Genomic DNA, 23,606 nt, shown 5'->3' on the forward strand with positions numbered 1-23,606 from the left:
GCCCCGGCACATTTCCGGGAGAAAGACCCTCCCCTGCCCAGCTCGTGCATGTGGCCCGGGTAAGGCAAATGCAACGGAGGGCCCACCCTTGCCAAGGCCAGTTCAGAAGGGATTTGGGCTGACTGGTGTCACGGCCTCCATTCCCAACCCCCAGTCCTGACAGGATGGAGGACTGAGAACAGGAGCGGTCATAAGCCTGTGTAATAGTCTGTGAGGGCAGAGGCTGTGTTAATTCATCATGCTGAATTTTTAGGAGTTTTTGTTTTAGAGAAATTTAAAGAAACTAAATAAAGTTATCACACCCTCCAACATTCACTTCTGCCTTCATCTTGTCTATATCATGCTTGTATCTGCCTTGATTTAAAACTCCACAGTCATAGGACTCTATCTCCCTTATTAGCAAGAAATTCCTCCAGGCAGGTGGGGAACTCTCGGGATTCTCAGGGAGCCCTATGTTCCCGATCAGAGAGCATACTCTCCAAAGAGCAATAGCAACCTTCTGCCATTCCTTAGTGGACACTGGCTCCACAATGCCAGTTGGCTGTCAACAGTGAGGGCCTGCATGAGTCTCTCTGAACAGCCAGCTACTCTTTATTGGAGGGCTCTGAATTTCGGCAACTGGGCAGCCAGAGGCCTTCCTGGGGAACAGAATTGGGGATCCCATTCTGCAGTTTCCTTCCTGTGTCCTCTGAAAACAGTGCCCACTGTAAATAATTGCAGATGGTCAAATGCGAAAGGTAAGCATGAAAAGACAAAATCTATTTCTGATAATGGAAGGAGAATACTCGGTTATGAATTGGCATGTCTCGAGCAGAGCAAGGTAGGATTACACTCCAGGAGTCTGCCCGGCCAGCTATGTCCCAGCAATCCTTGGCTCAAGCTTTCCTTCTAGAGCTTAGCCTGAAGGTAGGAGAGACTGGTAGAGAAGATCAGCAACGATGTCCAACCTGGGAAAATTGTATGACATGCTAAATTAAAATCAAATCAGTTCAGGCACCCAGATGCAGGGACAGTCAATTTTATACACAATATAGTTTTAAAAGCTCTGCTGAAATTCAGGCTATTTTAGAAGGGAAGGGGGAAGACACTTTAAAACTGGGGGAGGATTAACAGAGCGATGTGATGGGATTTCTTTTTCACTGTCTGCATATACAAACAGATACATGACTGAGAGGTACACACTCAGCCTGGTGTCAACATCATGCTAGTCTTGATGTATCTGGAGTCGCCTGGCTCCTCTTACATGCTGCACGGGACACATGGTGAGTGTCTGGGCACGCACTGGGCTGATAGGACAGCCAGCATCACACAGACATTCCAAATGTCAGTGACAATGGCGCCAGTCTTATGATAAGTTGTAGTTTCTGCTTGTTCTCAAAACTTAACCTGATTCAGACCACTGAGGTTGGTGCTGATAATGTCTACTGGTTAATGTTGGCCTGTCTCAAGTAGCGAACTGATGGACATGAGCACTTAACACTTGTGAATGATTTTGTTGAAAGATCTTGGCTTCTGGTCAAGTCACACTCCCCTAAAACCCTCAGGAGATAGTATCATTATTAGCCAGTTTTAAAACTCTCCTATAACATGTGAGTGGTAAAGCTGGGGAAGCACACTACCATTCAGATCAGTGTAGGGAGAAAGTTCCAAACACCCAGAACCAACCCATCTGAGAAAGGCTTTCTGGCTAGGACCATGCATTTTCTGTTGAGATATAATCTCAACAGTGCAGTGGTGCACTCTTGACGCACTGCAACCTCTGCCTCCTGGGTTCAAGTGGTTTTCCTGCCTCAGCCTTCTGAGTAACTGGGATTACAGGTGTATGCCACCAAACCTGGCTAATTTTTGTATTTTTTGTAGAGACAGCGTTTCACCATGTTGGCCAGGCTGGTCTCGAACTCCTGACCTCAGGTGATCCACCTGCCTCAGCCTCCCAAAGTGCTGGGATTACAGGCGTGAGCCACCATGCCCGGCCCTCCTGATACGTTTTTATTATCAGCCCTGATTTGATTCTGTAAGTGTATCTCAAGCTCCAAAAGGGCCAGGCCGGGCGGGTTCTAGGCTGGTGGGTTGGGAAGGTGGGTGAGGGAGGATGGTTGTTAGTGGTTGACTGCTGTCTGCTCATGGTGCAAATTCTGGGGATGGAGCAGCCTTGAATGGGCTGTGGCCTTGTGGCCAGAGAAACTAGGCTTTTGTCATGAGGCCAAGGAAAGAACTTTCTGGAGTTGAGGTCAGTTCCCATTTCTCTCAACCCCTAAGGGCCCTGAGGGACTGAGTTTGTTTGCAGGTTTCCAGGAGGCAAGCACAGAGGGCCCCGGGAAGGGAAAGGCCATGAGGCAGTCACTGGGGCCCTGTGCAGTGACCAGATGTCACTCCTGCCTGGCATTGGCACAGGGCTTGTCCTGCTTGTGTGAACTATCTGCCAGGCTTCACCAGACCAGGCTTCAAGTCTCAAATGCAGGATGGTGTTCCTGATCCCTCTCCACCATGAACGGATGCTTCAACAACACCTCACCCTGAGCCTCTAAAGCGCTTCAGAAGAGGAGGGAAAACCAACCCGGGAGACACATGTTATGGTTTGGCTGAAGCAGGCGGTGTCTTAACACTAACATCCTGCTGCCTCTTCCTTAAATTAATTGGCTTCAGACTCCAGGCCCACACAGGTTAGAATTTGCAAGGATTAACAGACAAGGAGGCTCCTCGGAACCTGCAGCACCCATGCCATGCTGCACTGAGCCACCCAGCAGCTGGGCACGTAGCTGTGGGGAGGCGAGATGCCACCATCACCACTCAGCAGAGAAAAGGCAGAGAGGTGGCCCCTGTTGGGTGATACCAGAGCCCTTGCTTCCTCATCCAGCCCTCCCACGTCTGAGACTCCAAAGGAAATAGACAGGGAGTTTGCTGCCCGGAGACAACTCCCTATTCTCTCTTACAGTTTGGTGGCTCCAAGTTTCTACTAGTTCAGTCCTGAAAATGTGCCTTGCATTGCTTTGCTTTGATCCAGTGACTGCCTCTGTCCTTGAAGCACATTCATCTCTTTTTTCAAAAAAGAAGCCAGTTTGGCTTTTCCCCACATCTCCAGCCACCCTCTCATGTTGCTGCTCTGTGGTGTGCTCGGGCACCAATTTCCAACCTGAAAACCACCTTCCTGCCTGCCTCTGGCCAGGAGGCTCAGATCCTTCCTTGTGTCTTACAAGTGATTCCACTCACTGCAGGCCCAGTTTCTGCACGACAGACTACTGCTAACAGAAAACACTATGAAATCCAAGGCTAGGACCACAGACTTATGAGGCAGCCTAACGTGGTCCTCTCAATCATGATGAGAAGCTGTGTAAGAATTAGATGTCACTCTGCCCCGTTAGGCCTGATACTAGCAGGGACAAAACAGGGCCTGGAGGTGAAAACCAATGAGGCAAGAAGCACAAAGTTCTAGAAGCTGCGGCTTCTGCAGGTGTGAGGCTGGAAAGGGAACCCAAACTTATGAGCCCCTACCGTGTTGCTAGGCATGTTGGTAGGTGCTTCACACCATCTTTTTTCATGCTCCGAACATCTTGTAAGAGCAGCTTTGTAACCCCCATTACAGATAAGGAGACCAAGGGTCTGAGCAGCTAGGAAATGTGTCCAATGCCACACAGTGTCTCAGACAGGACCAAATCTGGCTCTAACTTGAAGGCACATGCTTTTTGAATTATGCTGCTCAGGTGTCCCTTCTGGAATTATACTTTGACAAGGTTTCCTCTGTTTACTTGGATCTTTCTTTGCCCCAGAGAAATTGCAAATTCAAGGACACAGAACAGATTCTCCAACCTTGGAGTAGAAGCTCCTGAGGGATGGACCCTGTTGCCCTTTCCAAATTGGGAGCTCCCTGGGAGTGGAAACATCTCTTCCATCAGGGTGGGGGTTCCCTGAGGTCAGGATCTGACCGCCCCAAGAGATACAGGACTGCCTCTCTCCTGATGACTAGGTCACTCTCCCCTATGCCACAGACCAAAGAACAAGCAGACTTGCAGTACTGGTGGGGTCAGGCTGGAAGCAGAGAGGGCACTGCCAGAGCGAAAGTAAGCCCTGGTCAACCCTGGGCCCTCGCTAGAACTCCCCTCCCCAACCCCAGGAAGGTGCCTGGACCCAGGGGGCCACCCAGAGAGCTGATCTCAATCCTAAAAGACCACTCCATTCTGCTGAGAGCCAAGGCCTTTGGGGAGCTCGCATGCCCTAGGGCTGAACGGTATTTATTGCCCAATCATATCTAATAGAAAACTCACTGCTGGGGCTCTAGCAGGCAGGGGGCAGGGTGGGGTGGGGAAGGTATCCCAGGGGCAGCCCCTTGAGGACCCACACAAAAGACTTTCCACTTGAGTAGCTCCTCTTTAATGATTATAAAGGCACAGGAGTCTAATCCATTTTTGATGTAAGCACTAATAGTTCTGTGTCCTTGAAGTTCAAAGCAAGTGCATACATGTCACTAATTAGCCAAGCACAGAGCCATTCAGCTCCCTCTCATGTTTCTAATTAGGTCTTTAATAACAAACAAACTCCGACCTTACCAAAAGGCCCCCATTGGTCAGTCAAGGAGGGTGGCTGCTTCTCTGTTTACGGTTGCTGCAGGCTGCTAGTTTTATTTGTACATGTACTTAATCTCAGCCAGGACTGGCCTGTCCTCGAGAGAGACAGGAGGGTCCCTCTATGAGGACAAAAACCCCTTGGTCCACCCTGGAGGGTGGCCTTCCTGACCCTGCTGGGAAGACCAATGGAGGCAGGAGAGCCATGGGCTCCACAGCAGCCAGCAGGCTAGAGATCCCAGCCCCACCTCCCCACCTCCCCACCTCCCAGTTAGAGGAGGCTGGGGTACCAGTGACAGTCACAGAGATGTTATGCAGCTTTACATCCAGCAAGAACATGAGATACTTGGGCCCAGTGTTACACACTGCACCTGCCTGAGGCTCAGCCTGCTAGATTCTGGTTTGATGGGTCTGTGATGCAGCCTGGCCACTGCACAGTTTAAAAACTCCCTGGGTGATCCTAACAGAGAGTAATGTTCAAGAGCCACAGCATTGGCCTCAGTCTCTGGGTTGATTTGCTCATTGACAGCAGCTATTTACAGGTCCACTATTATTCATGAATACCATCCACACAGAATCAAACCCTAAGATTTAATCAACCACACCCAAGGATGGAAGTCTGAGGACAGATGTGTAAAATGATACACAGTTCTGGAACCGCTTCTGTCCCTCCCATTGCCTTCATACATTAAACAATTCATGGCTGACTGTTTTCAAATTCCCACCAAGTTTTCTATCACCTGGAACCTCTTGGCTTTCTCTCCACTCACTTCTCTCAGATCTTTTTTCTTCCCCCCCCCCCCTTTTTTGAGAGGGAGTCTTGCTATGTCACCCAGGCTGGAGTACAGTGGCACAATCTTGGCTCACTGCAACCTAGGCCTCCCGGGTTCATGTAATTCTCCTGTCTGTCTCCCAAGTAGCTGAGACTACAGGCACACACCACCACACCTGGCTGATTTTTGTATTTTTAGGAGAGATGGGGTTTCACCATGTTGCCCAGGCTAGTCTCAAACTGCTGACCTCAAGTGATCGGCCGCCTGGGCCTCCCAAAGTGCTGGGATTACAGGTGTGAGTCACTGTGCCTGGTCTGTTTTCTCAGATCTTAAGGCACTGTCACTGTCACTGTTCCTATCTCCAAGGAAAAGGGATTTCGAGCTTTGGAAACAGCAGCAAAACAGAGCTGTAGAACTGAAATGGCCCCCAAGGACCCTTTATCTGAAATCCTCATTTAGTAGAGGTGGAAGCAGGCCTGGAACCAAGTCTTCTGATTCCCTACTCTGCCTTCTATGCTGTTATGCTGCCTCTATTTTTTTTTTAAGCTGTTAATCATCCTCACTGGAGTAATCAACAAGGCAACCTCTCCCCCTAGCAGGCAGAAGGGATAGAAAGCAAGCCTCTCAGTTGCTTTAACTTCGAAGGCCAGGGCATGCGGAGCCACGGGGACAACCCTGAACAGTGTAAACCTCCAGCAGATCATTTCCAAGCCTGAACCAAATGTGTCCTTTAAGCCAGACGGGAGGGGAGTCACTGGAGTCTTGGGGGCTACCTCCATTGAAGACTTAAAGACTATTTTACACACCTGGAGCTGATCAATCAAAGCCAGAAAACACAGAAGGACACAGCAAAACTGGACTAGAGGTCTTCTCTGACACTAGTCCATGGTGTCTGCTTTGCTGCTGTGCGTCTGTCTTTCCTCTGAAGGATGGTGACGCTGCCGCCACCTTTCCACCCGAGTCAGGGACTGACCCCGACTCCAGGGCATCCTGGATCCCATGTCTGTCATGCTGAGCCCCTCCTCTTCTCTCCAAGGTCAGAAGCCCACCCTCTCCAGGATACAGTCAGAAATAACTTTCCGAAAGAGAGGCAAGAGGGGCTGGGCTGCCTTTCCCGGCTATATAGCCTCTGCCACAGGCACCCAGGCATCAAATGTTTACCACAGACCTGGGCAGACCATTTTATTAATATTAATAAGTAACCAGGAACAAAGGGCCCCTTTATTTTTAGCTTTCTCTAATTGTGTAGTAATTACTCATCTACAAAACAAATGAGGCCCTGCTCGCGGTTGCCATGGTACCGGGTGCCCAGCCTCCCTGCAGGATGGTTGGCCAAGAAGCCCGCGGCTCCCGCCTTGGCCCCGCCCCTCCCCCCGCCACTGGCTCAGAGCAAAGCCCCAGCAACTGGGCAGCCAATCACCTCCCAGTCGTAAGGCCGGGCGGGGCTTCCCAGCGACCTTCCAGATGCGGTCCTCGCAGCCCACAGGAAAGAATGTTGACTCATCCCTACAGAGGACGTCTGTCTTCCCAGAGAAGCCCGCCCGTGCTCCATCGCCTAGTTTCTTCTGGGCATTGGCTAACTTCCCTCAGCCTTGTTTCAGCTAAAGGTTTCCTTCCAATAATTCTCTTCAGGCTGGCTTCCTCTTACCCGACCACGCCTCCTCGCGGCCTCCTTTGTCTGACATTGGTCTGAGTGCATTCAGGGACCAGAAACCTGATCAGAAATATCAGCCAAAGCCAGGCAGTGTCTGCAACAGCAGGAGCAGGTGCAAAAAATACTTATACTGCCTCCTGAGGCCACTCGTAAATGATTTGGGGTTATCTCCTCCCCCAAGGATAATGGAGAATTGAGTTAAGAGCAGCTGTGATTTTTTCTTGAGTGTCTGTTTTAAGGTTGTAGAGCCTGGCTCAGCCATCGCAGGGCTAGTGCGATGGAGCGTCCGCTGATAGTGGCTTATCCGAGCACAGAATGACGACAGGCTTAGGCTCAAATCCTGTCTCTGCCACTTCAGATAAGCTACTATCCTTTCCAAACTACAGTGTTTAAATCTTTAAAATGGGAATGAGAATGATTAGTGCTCACTTCATAGGGTTATGAGAATTAAATAGGGTAAGGCTGGTGGGCTTGACATGATACTTGGCTCACTCATAATACATGTGAGCTAGCATTATTAACATCTATTATCATTATTGGATTAAAATTGGCTAGGATGTGTCTCTAGCATTCTATTGACCACTTACAAGATACCTTTCCCTGGAACCCTTTTAGCCTATACCATGGAGTGGCTGCCATCGTGGTGTTCTCATCCCCTGACAGATCTAATTTCAACAGCCCATCACAGCTGTTCAAAAGCATTATTCGTCTGCTTCCTGTTCTGTAGGATCCCAAGCTGGGAAGGGAGACCTTTTTTAAAAAATTAATATTAATAAGCAATCAGGAACAAAGGGCCCCTTTATTTTCTGTATTTTCTAATTGCATAGTAATTACTCATCCATATGAAGAATGAGGACTAGGTTGACTTTGCCTCTGGGAGGCCTGATGGTTTGCATTGTTGGGGAAAGCAGGTGCCACCCACGGATATATGCAAAATATCTTCCAAGGACCCATAATCCCACCTTTCATTCAGGAGAGCTCACCGATGAGGAAGAGGACTGAGGGCATGGAGCAGAGGAGGAGGTGCCCCAGGTAGGGTGAATCAGGTATGGCTTCCTGGCACTTGGAGCCGAATTTTGACAGAGAGGGCAAAGACAAGGACAGAGGGAAGTGGAGTGGCAGAAAGAAAGGGGACAGTGGCCACCTCAAGGGCAAAGGAATGGGAAGCAATAGCCCCAAGCAGGGAATAAATAACAACTTGTTGGCAGAAGCAAAGGAAAATAGGGGAACTAAGGCAGAGATTTGCCATGGAATGCCCTCCTGTGTCTGCTTTCTCAATGCTTCTCATTCCACACCCCTTGCTCCAGGTCACAAGCTCAGCCCCAGACCCCAGGATTAGGGGTCAGACTGTTCTTTGTGGAGCTACAGCCAGGCTTATCTTCTTTAGATGGCTCTGTCCTTGCTGAGCTTCACTTCCACGAAGAATACGAACCTCTCTCTCCTATGACTATATCAACATGGCTTTCAAGATCTCTCAGAACCTTGACTGTCTCTATCTCTTCAAGCCCGTATTCCTGCCTAGCAGACAGCTCCCACTCCAAATTCTCCAAGGCCTGTGTCATGTCTTGCCTCCTCCACCAAGCTTCCTGCCTGCTTGGTACTCTCTGACCATGTAGGAATCTATCCTTATTAAATGCTAGCTCTCACATTGGTTGTATACTTTTGTCTTCCCCAGAAGCCTGAAAGTTGGCTGAAGGCAAGGACCATGCCATGGAATTATTCTGCATCCCACCCCAGCCCCTAGCGTGATCCAGAGTTAATCATCTTATGGATAAGAGCAAAAGGCCTACTGCTTCTTGAGCAGCTATATATTAACATCTATGGAGTGTTTAGAATGCACATGAATTATCTGTAACTCGTCCTCCCACCTCAGTCCTGCGTCTTGAATCCATCCTGGACAATGTTTGCAAAGCTTGTCAAACATACAAATCTGATGTCAGTTCCTAGTTTCAGGCCTCCCATGGTCTCATGGGCCCTGCCCATGTAAATCCAGTCTTCTTAGCTTAGTACCAAGGGTTCCCTGCTCTGATTCTGCCGAGCTCTCTGGCTTTACCTACAGTTACTCCCCTGTTGCATTTTATTCTCCAGCCGGAATAAAGCATCTGCAGGGCCTCCACCTCACTCCACTGTCCTGGGGTCTGGTGGCTTTGCCCATGATGTTCCCTGGCCCCCTGGGGAGCTCCTATTTGTCCTTTCAAAGTGGAAACATTCACTCCCTTGTGAAATGTTCCCTGACTTCCCAGGCAAAGCTAACCACTTCCTCCTCTGTGCTACTTCTGTATGTTGGATAGGCTTCTGTTACCCGGCTTACAGCATCCTATTGTAATTACCCATTAGTTTCCACACTAGGTTGGGAGATCTTCAAGGGCATAGAGACTCTTAGTATTTATCCAGGAACTTCCAGGGCTGTAGTGGGCATCCACTGGTTGTCTCTCCAGCATCATTCTTCCATTTCCCCTCTTATCAGCACGCAGGTTTTCCTTTGGAATCCATCCTTACCCCACTGTGTAAAGAGCCATTCCACTTAGAGGGTGATGGATCCCACCCTCAGTGACTGGTTTTGTAACCCAAGCCTTAGCCAAGCAGCACAAAGCTCTGGACTTTCCTAGAATTCTGGACCATCTGACTCCCCTCTTCTGGACAGGATGGTATGATGCCAGAAACTGTTGCAATCATTTTGCCACCATGAGGAAAACCAATATAAAGACAGTATTGAAATGAGAAGGAGGACAGAGCTAAGAGAATTGCAGAAAAAAGATCCCCGAACAATCCAGGCATGAACCCCACTCTTCTATGGAGCTTCCAGGATGTCAGCCAATAAATCCCCCATAATATTTAATTCCCTGTAACATTAACCTATAGTGTTTAATCAGTGTTGGGAGGTTTCTGATACAGTGAAAAGCACCCTTGAATCAGGCTTAGGACAGTACCTACCACACCTACCACATATAACAATAATTACTACTGTTACACACTTAATAGATATCTGCCACATTCAACTCCATGGCAGATGTCCCCTAGGTCCAGTTCTGAAATCTACATCTGAAAGATCAGACTATGAGGTTTTAGGCCAGAGCCTGAGTGCTTGGCCTATATAGAGCTGGAAGCTGAGGCTACTTGGGCTATCCCTACACGGTCTTTATTCCTGCTTGTGCCCGGTGTCCTGGGGGGCAGGTGTGTCCCTCATAAAAAACATGGCTTCTCCAGAGGGCTACTTAAGGGGGCCAAAGACCTGGGTTCAAGTCCAGGATTCTTCACCTTTGACCAAAGCCTTGCTCCCCAGGTAACCAGGTGTGTGATTTAAAAATAAGTCACGTAGCCATTCTGTAGCCCAGCTTTCTCACAAAAACAAAACAAAAACATGCTTGTAAACCAGGCCACAAACTTCTGCCTTCCTGACTGTCTCACAGGGTGGCTATGGTAATATACATCATGGTGTATATCTGAACGTCAAAACTCTGCAGAGGCCAGGCACAGTGGCTCACACCTGTAATTCCAGTGCTTTGGGAGGTCAAGGTGGGAGGATCATTTCAGGCCAGGAGTTTTGAGATCAGCTTGAGCAATATAGTGAGACCCTGTCTCTACCAAAAACAAAAACAAACAAACAAGCAAAAGACCAAAAAACAAACAAACAAAAAAACCAAAGCCGGGCATGGTAGTATGAACCTACAGTTCCAACTACTTGGGAGGCTGAGGAAAGAGGTTCACTTGAGCTCAGGAGTTCAAGACTGTACTTCACTCCAGCCTGGGCAACATGTGAGAGTCTGTCTCAAAACAACAACAAACCAACCAACCAACCATCCAAATAAAAAAACCTCAGCAAAACACAAGCAACCATGAATGATACACCTGGGCACATGCTCCCTGGATGACTCTCACCAACCCACAGGTTGACCAGCTTTAGGGGCTTCCTCGACCCTGCAGTACCCCCACCCAGCCCAGGGTGCAAGGAGCGGGTCTCTAGGCCCCTCTCTGTTGTGCTCTACATGCCCTTATGGAGCTACCAAGGACACCACCACACTTTCCACCCCTGCTCCAGACAGCTGGGCCTGAGCTCCTGAGCCGACACAAGAGCAACGACCAACCAGCTCAGGGGGCAGGCAGAGATGTGTCAACCACTGAAAATAATTCCACTGATTTAAAAGACCATTAACATTCCCCCACTCCATTCACTTTAGGATTAACTTATACTTAGGTCTGGGCTTCAAGGCTAGTCACTAATTGCACTAGAGTTGATTTATCAAGTGCACAGTATTTCTATTACAAAATTATTGATTAGAGCTGATGTATTTTATCCTCAACAGGGTTGGTCTGAAAGCCCTTGGAAAATGAATGAAGCTGAGGTCAGCAGCGGGCAGCTCTGAGCATTATTATAAATTCACTGGGGTTACTGAAATCCAATGCTGGACTCTTTATGGTGAAAAGTCCTGGCTGTCCCAGAAATGAACATTTTAATGACAAACTGGGAAACGAGGTGTCCATCACCAGAACACACAGCAGTGGACTGAGAGACGTGTGTTCAGGTAAGATCCTTTGGTAAGTCTGGCTGGTTGTGGTGGTTGGCCCTAATGGGTCAGAGATTTGTTCTCCCCCTGGGCCACTACTGGCTCTATTCCATGGCCACAGATGTGGCTTTATCTTAGCACAAGGGTGTCCCCATGACCTTACCCACAGATGGACCATTTTGGGTTCACAGCCCCCAGAGGATGCTTGCTGCTAGCACAGGGAGGCTGGGTGAGAAAGCAGAGATGGCTGCACTGCATCCCCCGCTCCGCCCCGCCATGGATCTTGCTCATGGAAGCGCAGGAAAGCCCTCTTCAGAAATGAAGGCACACATTGATCCATTTTCCTTTTTTAAATGAAGCTGATAGTGGTCATTCTCAGGCCAGAAACAGTGCATTGTGGGAAACACGGACTTTCAGAGGACAGGACTAGAGTCTCAGGCCACCAAAGGCTACAAGTGCCATCTGCCTTTATATTCCTTGGTGCTTGGCACAAAACAAATCCTTAATACATGTTGAAAGCAATACCTGGGAACCCTAAAGCTTATGGTGCAACTGACCCAAATAGCTCCAGGATCCCTCCAGCAAGTGGAAGAGTATATGTCAGATACTATCTTTCATGTCCCCCAGCCCCTAACATATATAAGGCAGAGGCTTGCAGCAGGAACACAGAAAACATCTTGAAGGGAGATTGGGATGGGCATGACTACTTCTTGAGATCTATTCTCCTCCCTAAAGCAATTTCTTTTCTGGTTCAAGTTAAACTATTTATTCCATCCCCTGACTTGCATTTTACTTTTGCTCATTTTACCAACTGGAACTGGAGCTCTTAGAATTTCCAGCCACAGGGCAGCAAAGCCATTTTCCTAGCAGAACCAGACCTGGGATTTAGGCCAGTGGGAGGGGATTTTCTGCTCTCCCTGCCTTCTGTCCCTACCCTTTTCTCTTACTCCCCAGCCTCAGGTCAATTTGCAGCTTCAGCAGCCCTGAAGCCTGACAGTTCCAGCCATCTCCCTGTGCACCTCCCCCACCCGCACCCCCTTGCAGGCCAAGCTAGAAGAACAGCTCCTTCCAGATTTATCTTCCTGGGCCTTGGTGCCCTCATTCTGTTTGGGGGCAGACTGGCCTAACTCACATTCAATCCTTGTTCATTCCGATTCTGCCACCAATTTCCACAACTTGGTAGATTCTTTCCACAGCACTACCATTTTGCTTTATCTCTACGCATTCTCTCAGGGGACTTTATGGATTCTGACGTTTTCCTGGGCTTCTGTCTCCCACAGTAGATAACCTGCACCCTGAGATCCCACCTGTGTTCCATCAATGCTCTTGCAGCATTGGGCAGAGCCACCACACCCTGACTGAAAGAGCAGGTTCCAGGAGGCAGGCACTGCTCACTCGGCGTCAACATGTAAGGGGTGGGGACACCTCCAAAAGGTCTGAGAGACCTCTGGCACTCCCTTATGGCTTGTCACCACAAATGTAGGGAAGATAGTGTGTCCAAACTGGCTGCATGTGCTCCTGTTCTAAGGGCACAGGCTGCAGGACTGCTCCTTTCCCCTTTAGGGAGCCTTCCTGGGGAGTTGGAGGAAACTGGGGGTGGTTCCTCTTGGATGTTCCAAGCACACCTCCCTTCCTGTCTCCATGAAACTGTGCCAGTCACCTCCATGCTAAGAATGTCACCACTCTTACCCTACTTAAACTTCACCAACCTTAAAAACAAATGGCAATGATTCACTAGGACCAAGTGCATTCCCTGTCTGCAGACCAAGGATCTCAAGATCTCAAACCCTTCCTTACCGTGTCTCATTTCCCCTCCACCCCAAGAAGTAATCCATAGAGACAGGGCTGCCACATAGACCTGTATCCCTGAAGGGCTGGCTGTGACCTGCCAAAGGACTCAAGGAGTAGAGGGGCTCGAAGGAGTCTTGCTGGTAGGCCTTAAGAAATGAAAAAAGATCTGCTCTGTTCAAGAATAGTATGAGAAAGACAAGAACAAGGAAGACCTTTAAGACTCCTTCCAATCCTGGTTCCATTTTTGCACTATAATTGGACAATATCAACAGAGATCTCAGTGGGGAAGGCTAGAGCTGAGGGTGGTGACCCAGTTCTGGACCGGGGGAGCGGGGAGTGTGAGGGGAGGTGGTGGTGGCTGATGGTGAGAACATGGATCCAAGCCCCTTGGAAACATTGAAAATATGGAGCCCCTTCTCTTCCTGGTCCCCGCACTATCCTTCAGACGGCTGTGCTGTGCCGAGCCGTCAAAGACCCTGTAATATCAACTCAACAATGCATGTACTACAACTACAGCTACGGCTACCAGTACATCTACTACAGTGCATGCATTTAGTTCAGTCCCACAGATACATACAATCTAAGAACAGGCAGGGGAGGTGTGAAATGTTTTACTGGACAACAGGTGTTTTGGAGTTGTAACTAATAAAAAAAAAATCAAAAACGAAAGTGTACAAAAAAAGACATTTCTTGAGAGTTGGATATGAGTTTGTTTCTTGAACTGTTTCATCTGAACAAGCAAAAACATGCAAACCAGCTGGTACTAACAGGAAGCTGGACACTGAGAGAGGATTAATAGGTGTGGACAAACCTTCCCGCTGAGCGTGCTCAGAAGAGTGTTTGAGAGGAGGTGTGCAGATCCTAGCGTAAGAGAGGCGGGAAAGTATGCCTCAGAGACACTCTCACCGCAGCCCCAACCAAGCAAGAGAAAAGACAACAGAAATATGACTGCTCACACTCACCACCACCATCAGGAGCTCATGTTACTAGATTGGAATAAAGCTGGCAAGTATAAAGTACAGTAAGGGGTCCTGGCTGGGGCTGGGTGGGTGGGGAGAGGTGGGACGGGGTGGCACCAGGGGCTCAGAAGCTCTAAGATTGATACACGGACCCACCCATAATGTCACCCCAAACTAAAATACCCTGAATATCCAAACCACTTCCCTCAACTGTCAGGGGAGGCTTCTGTCGAACTGAATTGAGGTTTGGGTGGGACAGGATGGGGCCACTGGAACTGAATGAATACGATCAAAATAAACAAACAAACTCTCGACTGAGCACAAGAAAAGATGACATTTCAAACTACCAGGTGAAGGGAAAAGAAAAGTGACCACTGATAGTGAAGTTATCTAGGAGTCGGCAGGGACCTCACCTGGTGGGGTCGCCTGAGCCCTGCTCACCTCAGGTCCTGGGGGAATTAGGAACAGGGGGGCAGGCTGGCCCAGAGGAGTTGGCTGAGGTGGGCACAGACCTCAAGGCTCCCCCCCCCGGACCTCCTACCCTGACACCATAGCCCTGACGGTTCCAAGTCGCTACCCTGAGCAAAAACGAAGCTGCCTCCACCCCACGGCCCTCAGCAAGTGCTTCTCACCTCAGGAAGCTCCCCCTATAAGTCATAATAGAAGGAAAAAAAAAAAAAACTCAAACATTGGAGCTAGACAAAAATCAAAGACAAAAAAAGGGCCCTCCATAGGATGATGCCTGATCCCTGAACAAAGCCTGAGAACCGCGGGGAGCGGAGGCCACGTCTCCTACTGTTTGGAGTTGCCTGCCGGGTTTAGTACGGTACCAAGTTCAGGGTAGGTACTCAACAGACCCTCCCTGAATGTCTCCCTGTGTTTCCCTATAAGGGAATGCAGTTGAGCTTGTGCCGACCTGCAGTAGTTGAGGCTGCAGGAGCATCCTTTTCCCCTGGGGAGGAACTGGGGTGGGTAAGGCAGGGCTTCAGGAGCTGGGGAAGGTGAAACTAGGCCATCAACACCCAGTAAGCCCTCTGTGGCCCAGATTGATGCATACACCCAAGTGAGTCTGTGTGGTCCCTTGAAATTCAGAGCAACGAGCTTTTGCCACTGAGAGGCCACTCACAGGTAAATAATTGGCCCTCCCATTAGGCTTGGCTTCCCGAGCATTTTCTAGAGGGAGTGAGGTAACAGTCCCCTTACTGGCAGAATGCGTTAAAAGAAAGAAAGGCAGAGTGCTTCCTTTCCCAAACCTGTAACCCTGTTTCAGGTCCAAAGTGGGGCTGAGGAACTAGGGTAACCTGGCTACAAACAGGCAGGTGTCTTCCTGCCTAGGCAGTGCTCTCACTATGGTGGATACAGTCTAGTCATTGCCCTTGGGCACATCCCAAGCCCCTGACACCCGTGCCCGGCAGCACTGTGGGGTTGCCCTGTAGCTTCTAGGCTGACCCTGCACCCTGTGGGGCAGGGCAGGCACCTCGGAGTTGAGGATTTACTCCTTGCACTAACCCAGGCTGGTGTGGGCAGGTGGTCTGGGAGCACACTCCTGAATACAGTTCACTAACAGTGCAGCGATGAGCATGGCTGACCTAGAATGGGCTGGGAGAGACTTTGCTCCCGATGGAAATGGCTACAAATCAAACACCATTGATCCTGAAAAAAAAAAAAATGTGTGGCTGGAGATGACCTTGGGGGTTAGGGGTTAGAGGGATGGGTGGGACTCCCGCCTGGCTCTGGGGGTCCATGAGAGGGTGGGGTGGCAGAAGCGGGCACAGACTGTGGGAGACGACTACGGCTCTCAGATTCATAAAGAACCCCATGCTGCCCTTTAAACTTGCCATGAAGTCAAGGAGAACGGGGTGGGGTGGGGAGAGAGGCAGGGTTAATTTTGGGTTAAAGTTTAGTTTCATAATCCAAGTTATAAAAAGAAAGAAACTGAACGGAGAAAACAACAACCAACAACACTCAAAAATCTCAAGAGTTTTCTTTTATCTTTTCCCCAACCCCAGGCACAGGTAGGGCCGAGGCTTGTTTATAATGATATCAAAAAGCACTCAAGTTAAAAAACTAAATGGCACAGGGAGACACGAGGCAGCTGTGCACCCCGCCCCCAGGGCCCAGGGCTGGGGGGACCAAGGGACACTGGCCAGAGGGCAGGTGGGGCCTTTGGAAACTGGCTGTGGTGAGCAGAAGCTCAGGCAGGGGGCCCCACTCTCTGGACCTGCCTGCCAGTCTGCCCACTTGCCAGCTCTCTGGCAAACTGCCCCTCGGCAACCCCTGAGAACTCCCTAGCCCCCTCCAAACAAAACCCCAGTGGATGATTCGGGGGAGTGGGTCCTTTGTAGCTCGAGGCAGTGCCAGTTTGCATGGAACGGATTTTTACTGAAGTTTTCTAATGGGCCTCACTGTGCCAACTTTTCATCACCCAGGGTGTGGGTTCTTGGCATTTGCCCTCTGGGCTTTTAATGCTCTATTTCCTGGTACCTTCACCAGCCCCCCACCCTGCCCAGCCCCACCCTCCTCAGAGCCCTGTGACATCAAACTAGGTGCTTCCCTGGGTGCTCCAGAGCCCTGTCCGTGGGGCGTAGGGGGCAAGAGCTGCAAACCATGACCACTCAGTTCAGGGAGCAGGGGTACGGAGGGAGCCCAGTGCACAGCGGAAGCCCTGCTCGCCTGGAAAGGCAGAAAGCATTTTGGGGAGAGGGACAAAAGGGACCCCGGACATCCTGGACATGTCCCAGCTCTGGCCTGACCCCATGGTAATGCTGGGATAGTGTTCCCATGTCACTTGAGGGGTTCCAGGCATCTAAAAGGTTGGCTTTGGAGACCGAAGGGCTGGAGCAACCTCACGGGACAGAAGGCCCAATTCCCTTGGCAGCTGGAGCCGAGGAGTCTGGCTAAGAAGAGTCTGGGAGGCACAGCGGCTCCGGAAACAGCAGCTTCATTTACTGAGGCTCAGTGCTGGCCCTATGGCTGCTTTCAGGGGCTCTGGGGGTTTAGCCAGCATCCAGCAAGCCCACCTGCCAGTGCAGCAGGGACCCAGGGGACAGCCTAGCATTTGTCTGGCTGGCTCAGGGACCCAAGGAAGGGAGCCTATTGAATTAGCAAAAGCCAAGGAGGGAAATGACCACAGGTACCTGAAGCTAGTTGTCAGGTGACGGGACGGTCAAAGTCAAAAAGAAACTCAGGTTTTTTTTTTTTTTTCTAACAGAGAATAATAATCTGCCTTTGGTTTGCAGTCCCATGACTGTGACTGACCCCACTACAAGTGCCCTGGGTGGCCAGGCCTTGCCCGCGCCTCCCTGTCCACCCCCTCCCCGGGGCTGTGGTGAGAGTGGTGTTGGACAGATGCAGCCACACAGATCTGACAGGGCCTTGACCTCCCCCTGCACACTGGGGGCATGCCTGGGAGTCGCCTGTCCCATACACCTTCCTACCTGATCCTCTTGCTGCCGCCACCGCCGCTGCTGCCACTGGTCCGTAAGCCGCTGCTGGGAAGCCTGGCCAGGAGAGAGAGGAGCCTGTGTCACGGAGGAATCCTTGAAAGGGCCAGGCACAGACCTAGGTCACGGGCCACACAACCCCCGCCCTCCACACAAAGACAGGAGTGGGAAGGGATTTTCACAGGGCATCTTTTGAAAGGGACACAGAGTAGTGGCTGTCAGGCTTCTAGAAGGCACAACATCTTTAGGTGCATTTGATTCTCACCCATTTGTCACCCCAGAAGCTGGTTCTAGAAGGCCTACAACAATAATTCAAGAATTGTAGGAGGAATTTTTTTCTTGAGAAGCGGGGTTGAGCTCCCTGTTGACCCTGCATTGACACACGGTGGCTCCCCTGGCGTTGTGTTCAGTAGCACTGAGCATGGCTGGGCTGGCCCACCGCTCCTTGCAGAGATTGTGGCAGAGTGGTTAGCCCCGTGCCACAGGCAGGAGGCACTTGGGACGGCCTCTTGACAGAGCAGGCACCTTGGCCAGGAGCTGGCTTAATTCCAGCTGTTCTCTGAAGGCTCTGCAGGTTAGCGTGGCCTTTTTAACTCCAGACTTTTGTCAAAACATCAAGTCAGCAGCATCACAATCCCAGGCCCAAGGGTGAAGCATTTGGGGGTCCCAGGTGATTGCATACACATGGAGCCAGACGGGAAAGGGAGCGCGGGGCTGCAGGGGTCTATGTGGAGTGAGCCCTATGGCTTTATTTGGTCTCTCAGTGTTTCAACCTCCTGAGGCAATTGTGGGAATTTAGATGTGGCTCTTTGGTCTGAGCCCCATGGACCAGATGAAACTGGCACTAGAGGGTTTCCTAGGGGTCCCTGGAGTTCTTCTTGATCAAGGCTTTATGCTATCTAAAAATGCACCAGGCAGCAAGGCTGTCCCAGCAATGGGAACGATAGTCAGAAGGGCCAAGGTAACTTCTTGTAGCTGCAGATTCCAGATGAAGTATGCCAAGTCCCCCCTCTCCCGGGCTTCTCTCAGCCACCAGCACGTGCACACACAGCCTCGCGCTGGGACACACACAGATACACTCCCATACATATAAAGACAAACATCCTCTGCCATCCAGGCAGATGCTTGGAGGCCTGACCCCAAGACCCATTTCCAATGACTGTGGTTTTAAATGATGTGCCAGAAGCCAGCCGCAAACTGAATCAACAGCCCCCAGCAGGGCTGCTCAACTTTAGCCACTGAGCCTTTTAAACAAGGAATTTCTACAGGACGAGAGGAAGACATGCACCGTCAAGGGCAGGGAGCAGAGGAGGGAAGAAAGCAGAGACAAAGCTCCCCCAAACAGAGCGAACTAGAAGCCCACTAAACTCTAAGACTATTGTCCTAGCTACACGGTACTACTGAAGGGAAAGAAGTTCAAAGGGGAACATGCTACTCTAAAAAGGTCAGGCTAAGCTACTTAAAATGTCAATGAAAAGAGACATACTTGCATTTAAATATGGTAATAGGGCTGTTGAAGGGGGAAAAAGAAAGATCCAGGTGAAATAAATGTACGGTTGTCCCTGGCTGCAGGTCTCCAAGCGCCCATGGAGACCATGCATGGTGACTGGAGGCCCTCCCTTCCCCAGAAGGCAGCAATGAACCCAGAGGGAGACCAAGGAAGGGACCCCCAACCAAGTCCTCTCCCCATTTCTTCCAGGCAGGATCTAGATTTCTGAAGATGAGGGTCCTGGCAGAAATTGCTGAAGAAAAATAAGGAAGAAGTCAAGTTATTTCTCTCTGTCCCAACCCCCAGGACACCGAGGCTTCTGCTGCTGTAAGAGCAAGGCCCAGGGGACGCTGGAGGGAGAGGATGCAGGCGAGTCATTCCTTTGCACTCCTTACCGTGCACTTAAAACAGCAGGTTTCCTCTGAAGCACGGAAAGACTTGGGGGAGGGGGAAGGAGGAACGAAGTGGGGAGGGGAGTGTAGTCAATAAAAAGACTTGTTAAAAAAAGGTCCATTTTCTGGAATTGAGTGCATTTTGGACAAAAAGTCTGAAAGAGGAAGAAAAAAATACTTATCCAAGAAAGGAAATCCATTATCCTTAATCTCAGATAAAGGCTCCTGCTGGAGGTGGAGCATCAGACGTTGCTGAGGGCTGGAATTTTATCTCCACCCTGGAGACGGAGGGTGTGAGAAGAGGGGCTGAAGAAGCAGGGCTGCCCGGTCTGTCCCTCACACAGCACGGGCAGCAGCTCCATAGTCACCACCCCCACTGCCTCTGTGCCCTCCATCTGAAACACCAGGGCCATGCCGACACCTGGCCTAGCCCCTTGGGAGCCTCCTGGTGGGGAGGGGACGGAGCTTGCACCAGCATCCTGTACAGCGGTCCTCCTGGCCCCCTTCACCTGCTCCTCATCATCCCCTTCCTGTTCTATTAGGCCGTCCAGCCTCACCAGTCAACCCTCACCTGCCAAATATGTTTTCCATATGACCTGGCAGACAGGCCCCTGATACTGAGTTCCCACAGTCAGGTCTCTTCTTGGTGGCTGGGCTTGTGGGAGATGGGCAAGCACAGATACAAGGGGTGTGTGTGTTGGGTGTGTATATGTTAAGTGTATGTGTGTCAGGTGTGTGTGTAATGTGGGTTTGTTGGGTGTATGTGTGTTGGGTGTATGTGGATGTGTGGGTTGAGTGTATGTATGTATTGGATGTATGTGTTGGGTGTGTTGAACGTGTTGTGTACATGTGTTGGGTGTATGGATGTGTGCATTGAGTACATGTGTGTTATGTGTTGTGCATATGTGTTGGGTATATCTGTATGTATGTTGAGTATATGTATGTGTTGTGTGTTGTGTTTGTTGAGTATATGTATTGTGTACATGTGTTGGGTGTATGTGGATGTGTTTGTTGAGTATATGTATGTGTTGTGTGTGTTTTGTTGAGTGTATGTATTGTGTACATGTGTTGGGTGTATGTGGATGTGTGTTAAGTATATGTATGTACTAGGTGTGTGTGTTGTGTGTTGAGTGTATGTATATAGTGTGTGTGTTGTGTGTTGAATGTATTGTGTATATGTGTTGGGCGTATGTGGATGTGTGTTGAGTGTATGTATGTATTGGGTGTGTGTTGTGTGTTGAGTGTATGTATTGTGTACATGTGTTGGGTATATGTGGATGTGTGTTGAGTGTATGTAGGTATTGTGTGTGTGTTGTGTTGAGTGTATGTATTGCGTACATGTGCTGGGTGTGTGTGGATGTGTGTTGAGTGTATGTGTGTATTGGGTGTGTGTGTTGTGTGTTGAGTGTATGTACTGTGTACATGTGTTGGATGTATGTGGATGTGTGTTGAGTGTATGTATGTATTGTGTGTGTTGTGTGTTGAGTGTATGCATTGTGTATATGTGTTGGGTGTATGTGGATGTGTGTTGAGTGTAGGTATTGTGTGTGTGTTGTGTTGAGTGTATGTATTGTGTACATGTTGGGAGTGTGTGGATATGTGTCGAGTGTAGGTGTGTATTGTGTGTGTGTGTTGAGTGTATGTATGTATTGTGTGTGTTGTGTTGAGTATATGTATTGTGTACATGTGTTGGGTGTATGTGGATGTGTGTTGAGTGTATGTATGTATTGGGTGTGTGTGTTGTGTGTTGAGTATATGTATTGTGTACATGTGTTGGGTGTATGTAGATGTGTGTGTTGAATACATGTGTGCTATGTGTTGTGTATATGTGTTGGGTGTATGTGGATGTGTGTTGAGTATATGTATGTATGTATGTGTTGTGTGTGTGTTGTGTTTGTTCAGTGTATGTATTGTGTACATGTGTTGGGTGTATGTGGATGTGTGTTGAGTATATGTACATATTGTGTGTGTGTGTTGAGTGTATGTACGTATTGCGTGTGTGTGTTGTGTGTTGAGTGTATGTATGTATGTGTTGTGTGTGTGTTGTGTTTGTTCAGTGTATGTATTGTGTACATGTGTTGGGTGTATGTGGATGTGTGTTGAGTATATGTACATATTGTGTGTGTGTGTTGAGTGTATGTACGTATTGCGTGTGTGTGTTGTGTGTTGAGTGTATGTGGATGTGTGTTAAGTGTATGTATGTATTGTGTATGTGTTGCATGTTGAGTGTATGTATTGTGTACATGTGTTGGGTGCATGTAGATGTGTGTGTTGAGTACACGTGTGTTGTGCATGTGTTGGGTGGACTAGGGCCACCCCAGCTGGGGCTGCTGGAGAACAAAGCAGCATCCTGGTGGCCTGAGCCTAAGGCTGTGGTGACAGAGGGCACAGGCAGTCTCCAGGACAGGCCCTTCGTAGGACACAGGAGGCACCTGAGGACCGGGCGGTCCCTGGTGGATACGACCCTCTGGGGCTGGACCTGGGAGGGCTGGGAAGTACAGGGGAGAGAAGCCTGGCAGAGTGGCCTCGTGGCCCTGTCTTCGGCATTTCTCCTCAGGCTCTGAGGAGGCAAGGGTCACCTGGGACAGGCTACTTCCTTGGGAAACCAGGGGCTGGGTTATCAAGTAGGGGACTGTCTCAGCAGAGGGTGCTGGTGGGAAGACTGCAGGGAACCAGGCAGGTGTCCTGGCAGGACTCAAGGCTTCTTCACAGGGCCTCGGGCCAAGCAAAGACGTGGCAGAGCTCCTTGTTCCACAGGTGCCCACAGCTGCCCAGCACCCCACTGCTCAGAGTGGGAAATGATCACCCCTCCACTGCTGGAAATGTAGCGAAGGGGGGCGTCCCTCCTCAACATAGCTTCCCTGGCCAATGTGTGAAGGGGCCACCAGACTCCTCCTCCTGAGGCAGGGCAGCACAGCAAACAGCAGAGCACACAGACTTGGAGCCTGTCTGGGTTCGATGTCTGGCTCAGTCACTTACTAGCTGTGTGACTTTGGGCAAGATGCTTATGCTCTCTTTGCCTTGATGTCACCAACTGTAAAGGAGATGACCGTTTTAGTGCAGGATTAATATATGCAAAGTGCTTAGATGAATGCCTGGCAGTGAGTAAGCCTAATTGGTGAGAGCGTGGTGGCTCATGCCTGTAATCCCAGCACTTTGGGAGGCCAAGGTGGGCGGATAACTTGAGGTCAGGAGTTCGAGACCAGCCTGGCCAACATGGTAAAACCCTGTCACTACAAAAAATAAAATAAAATAAAATACAAAAATTAGTCAGACGTGGTGGCACATGCTTATAATTCCAGCTTCTTGGGAGGCTGAGGCATGAGAATCGCTTGAACCGGGGAGGTGGAGGTTGCAGTGAGCCGAGATCGCGCCACTGCACTCCAGCCTGGGTGACAGAGCAAGACTCTCTCTCAAACAAACAAACAAACAAACACTCTTTGGCCAGGTGCAGTGGCTCACGCCTGTAATCCTAGCACTTTGGGAGCCTGAGGTGGGCAGATCACCCAAGGCTGGGAGTTCAAGACCAGCCTGGCCAACATAGTGAAACCCCATCTCTACTAAAAATACAAAAATTAGCCGGGCATGGTGGCACATGTCTGTAATTCCAGCTATTTGGGAGGCAGAGGCACGAGAATCGCTTGAACCTGGCAGAGGTTACAGTGAGCCAAGACTGCACCACTGCACTCCAGCCTGGGCAACAGAGCGAGACTCCATCTCAAAGAGAAAAAAAAATAGGTGACAGCCGCCATTGTGATGAGGCCTACCAGGTCTCTGTCCAGCCATCAGCCCTGTCTTCAAGACAGGACTCTTCTCCAGGCAGGGGTGTTCCACTGTCTCCATGGTAGGAGCCATGGTCAGCTGGTAGTAAGCACACAGGGGGTCTGAATTTCTTTCTTTTTGCTTTACTTTTTTTTTTTTTTGAGACAGTCTCACTATGTTGTTCAGGCTGGAGTGCAGTGGTACAATCTTGGCTTGCTGCAACCTCCGCCTCCAGGGTTCAAGTAATTCTCATGTCTCAGCCTCCCAAGTAGCTGGGAT

General features: G+C 49.9%; 1 protein-coding gene across 18 annotated transcripts in view; it reads right to left on the reverse strand.

Annotated features, from left to right (window-relative positions):
- Window positions 1-23,606, reverse strand: part of MSI2 (musashi RNA binding protein 2) — a 433,576-nt gene that overhangs the window by 14,517 nt on the left and 395,453 nt on the right. For 13 of the 18 annotated variants that reach the window (XM_077970994.1, XM_028836309.2, XM_077971002.1 and 10 more), the window contains one exon: window positions 17,679-17,741. The exons of 2 other annotated variants lie outside the window; for them this stretch is intronic. In XM_077970994.1, the coding sequence (XP_077827120.1) occupies window positions 17,679-17,741 (63 nt within the window). Of the gene's footprint in view, window positions 1-14,093; window positions 14,144-17,678; window positions 17,742-19,170; window positions 19,195-23,606 lie in introns of all 18 variants that reach the window. 3 more of the 18 variants (XM_028836307.2, XM_028836305.2, XR_003723736.2) reach the window with 2 other exon arrangements.

The sequence above is a fragment of the Macaca mulatta genome, chromosome 16, assembly GCF_049350105.2.
Source record: "Macaca mulatta isolate MMU2019108-1 chromosome 16, T2T-MMU8v2.0, whole genome shotgun sequence".
In the NCBI taxonomy this organism is placed as follows: Eukaryota; Metazoa; Chordata; class Mammalia; order Primates; family Cercopithecidae; genus Macaca; species Macaca mulatta.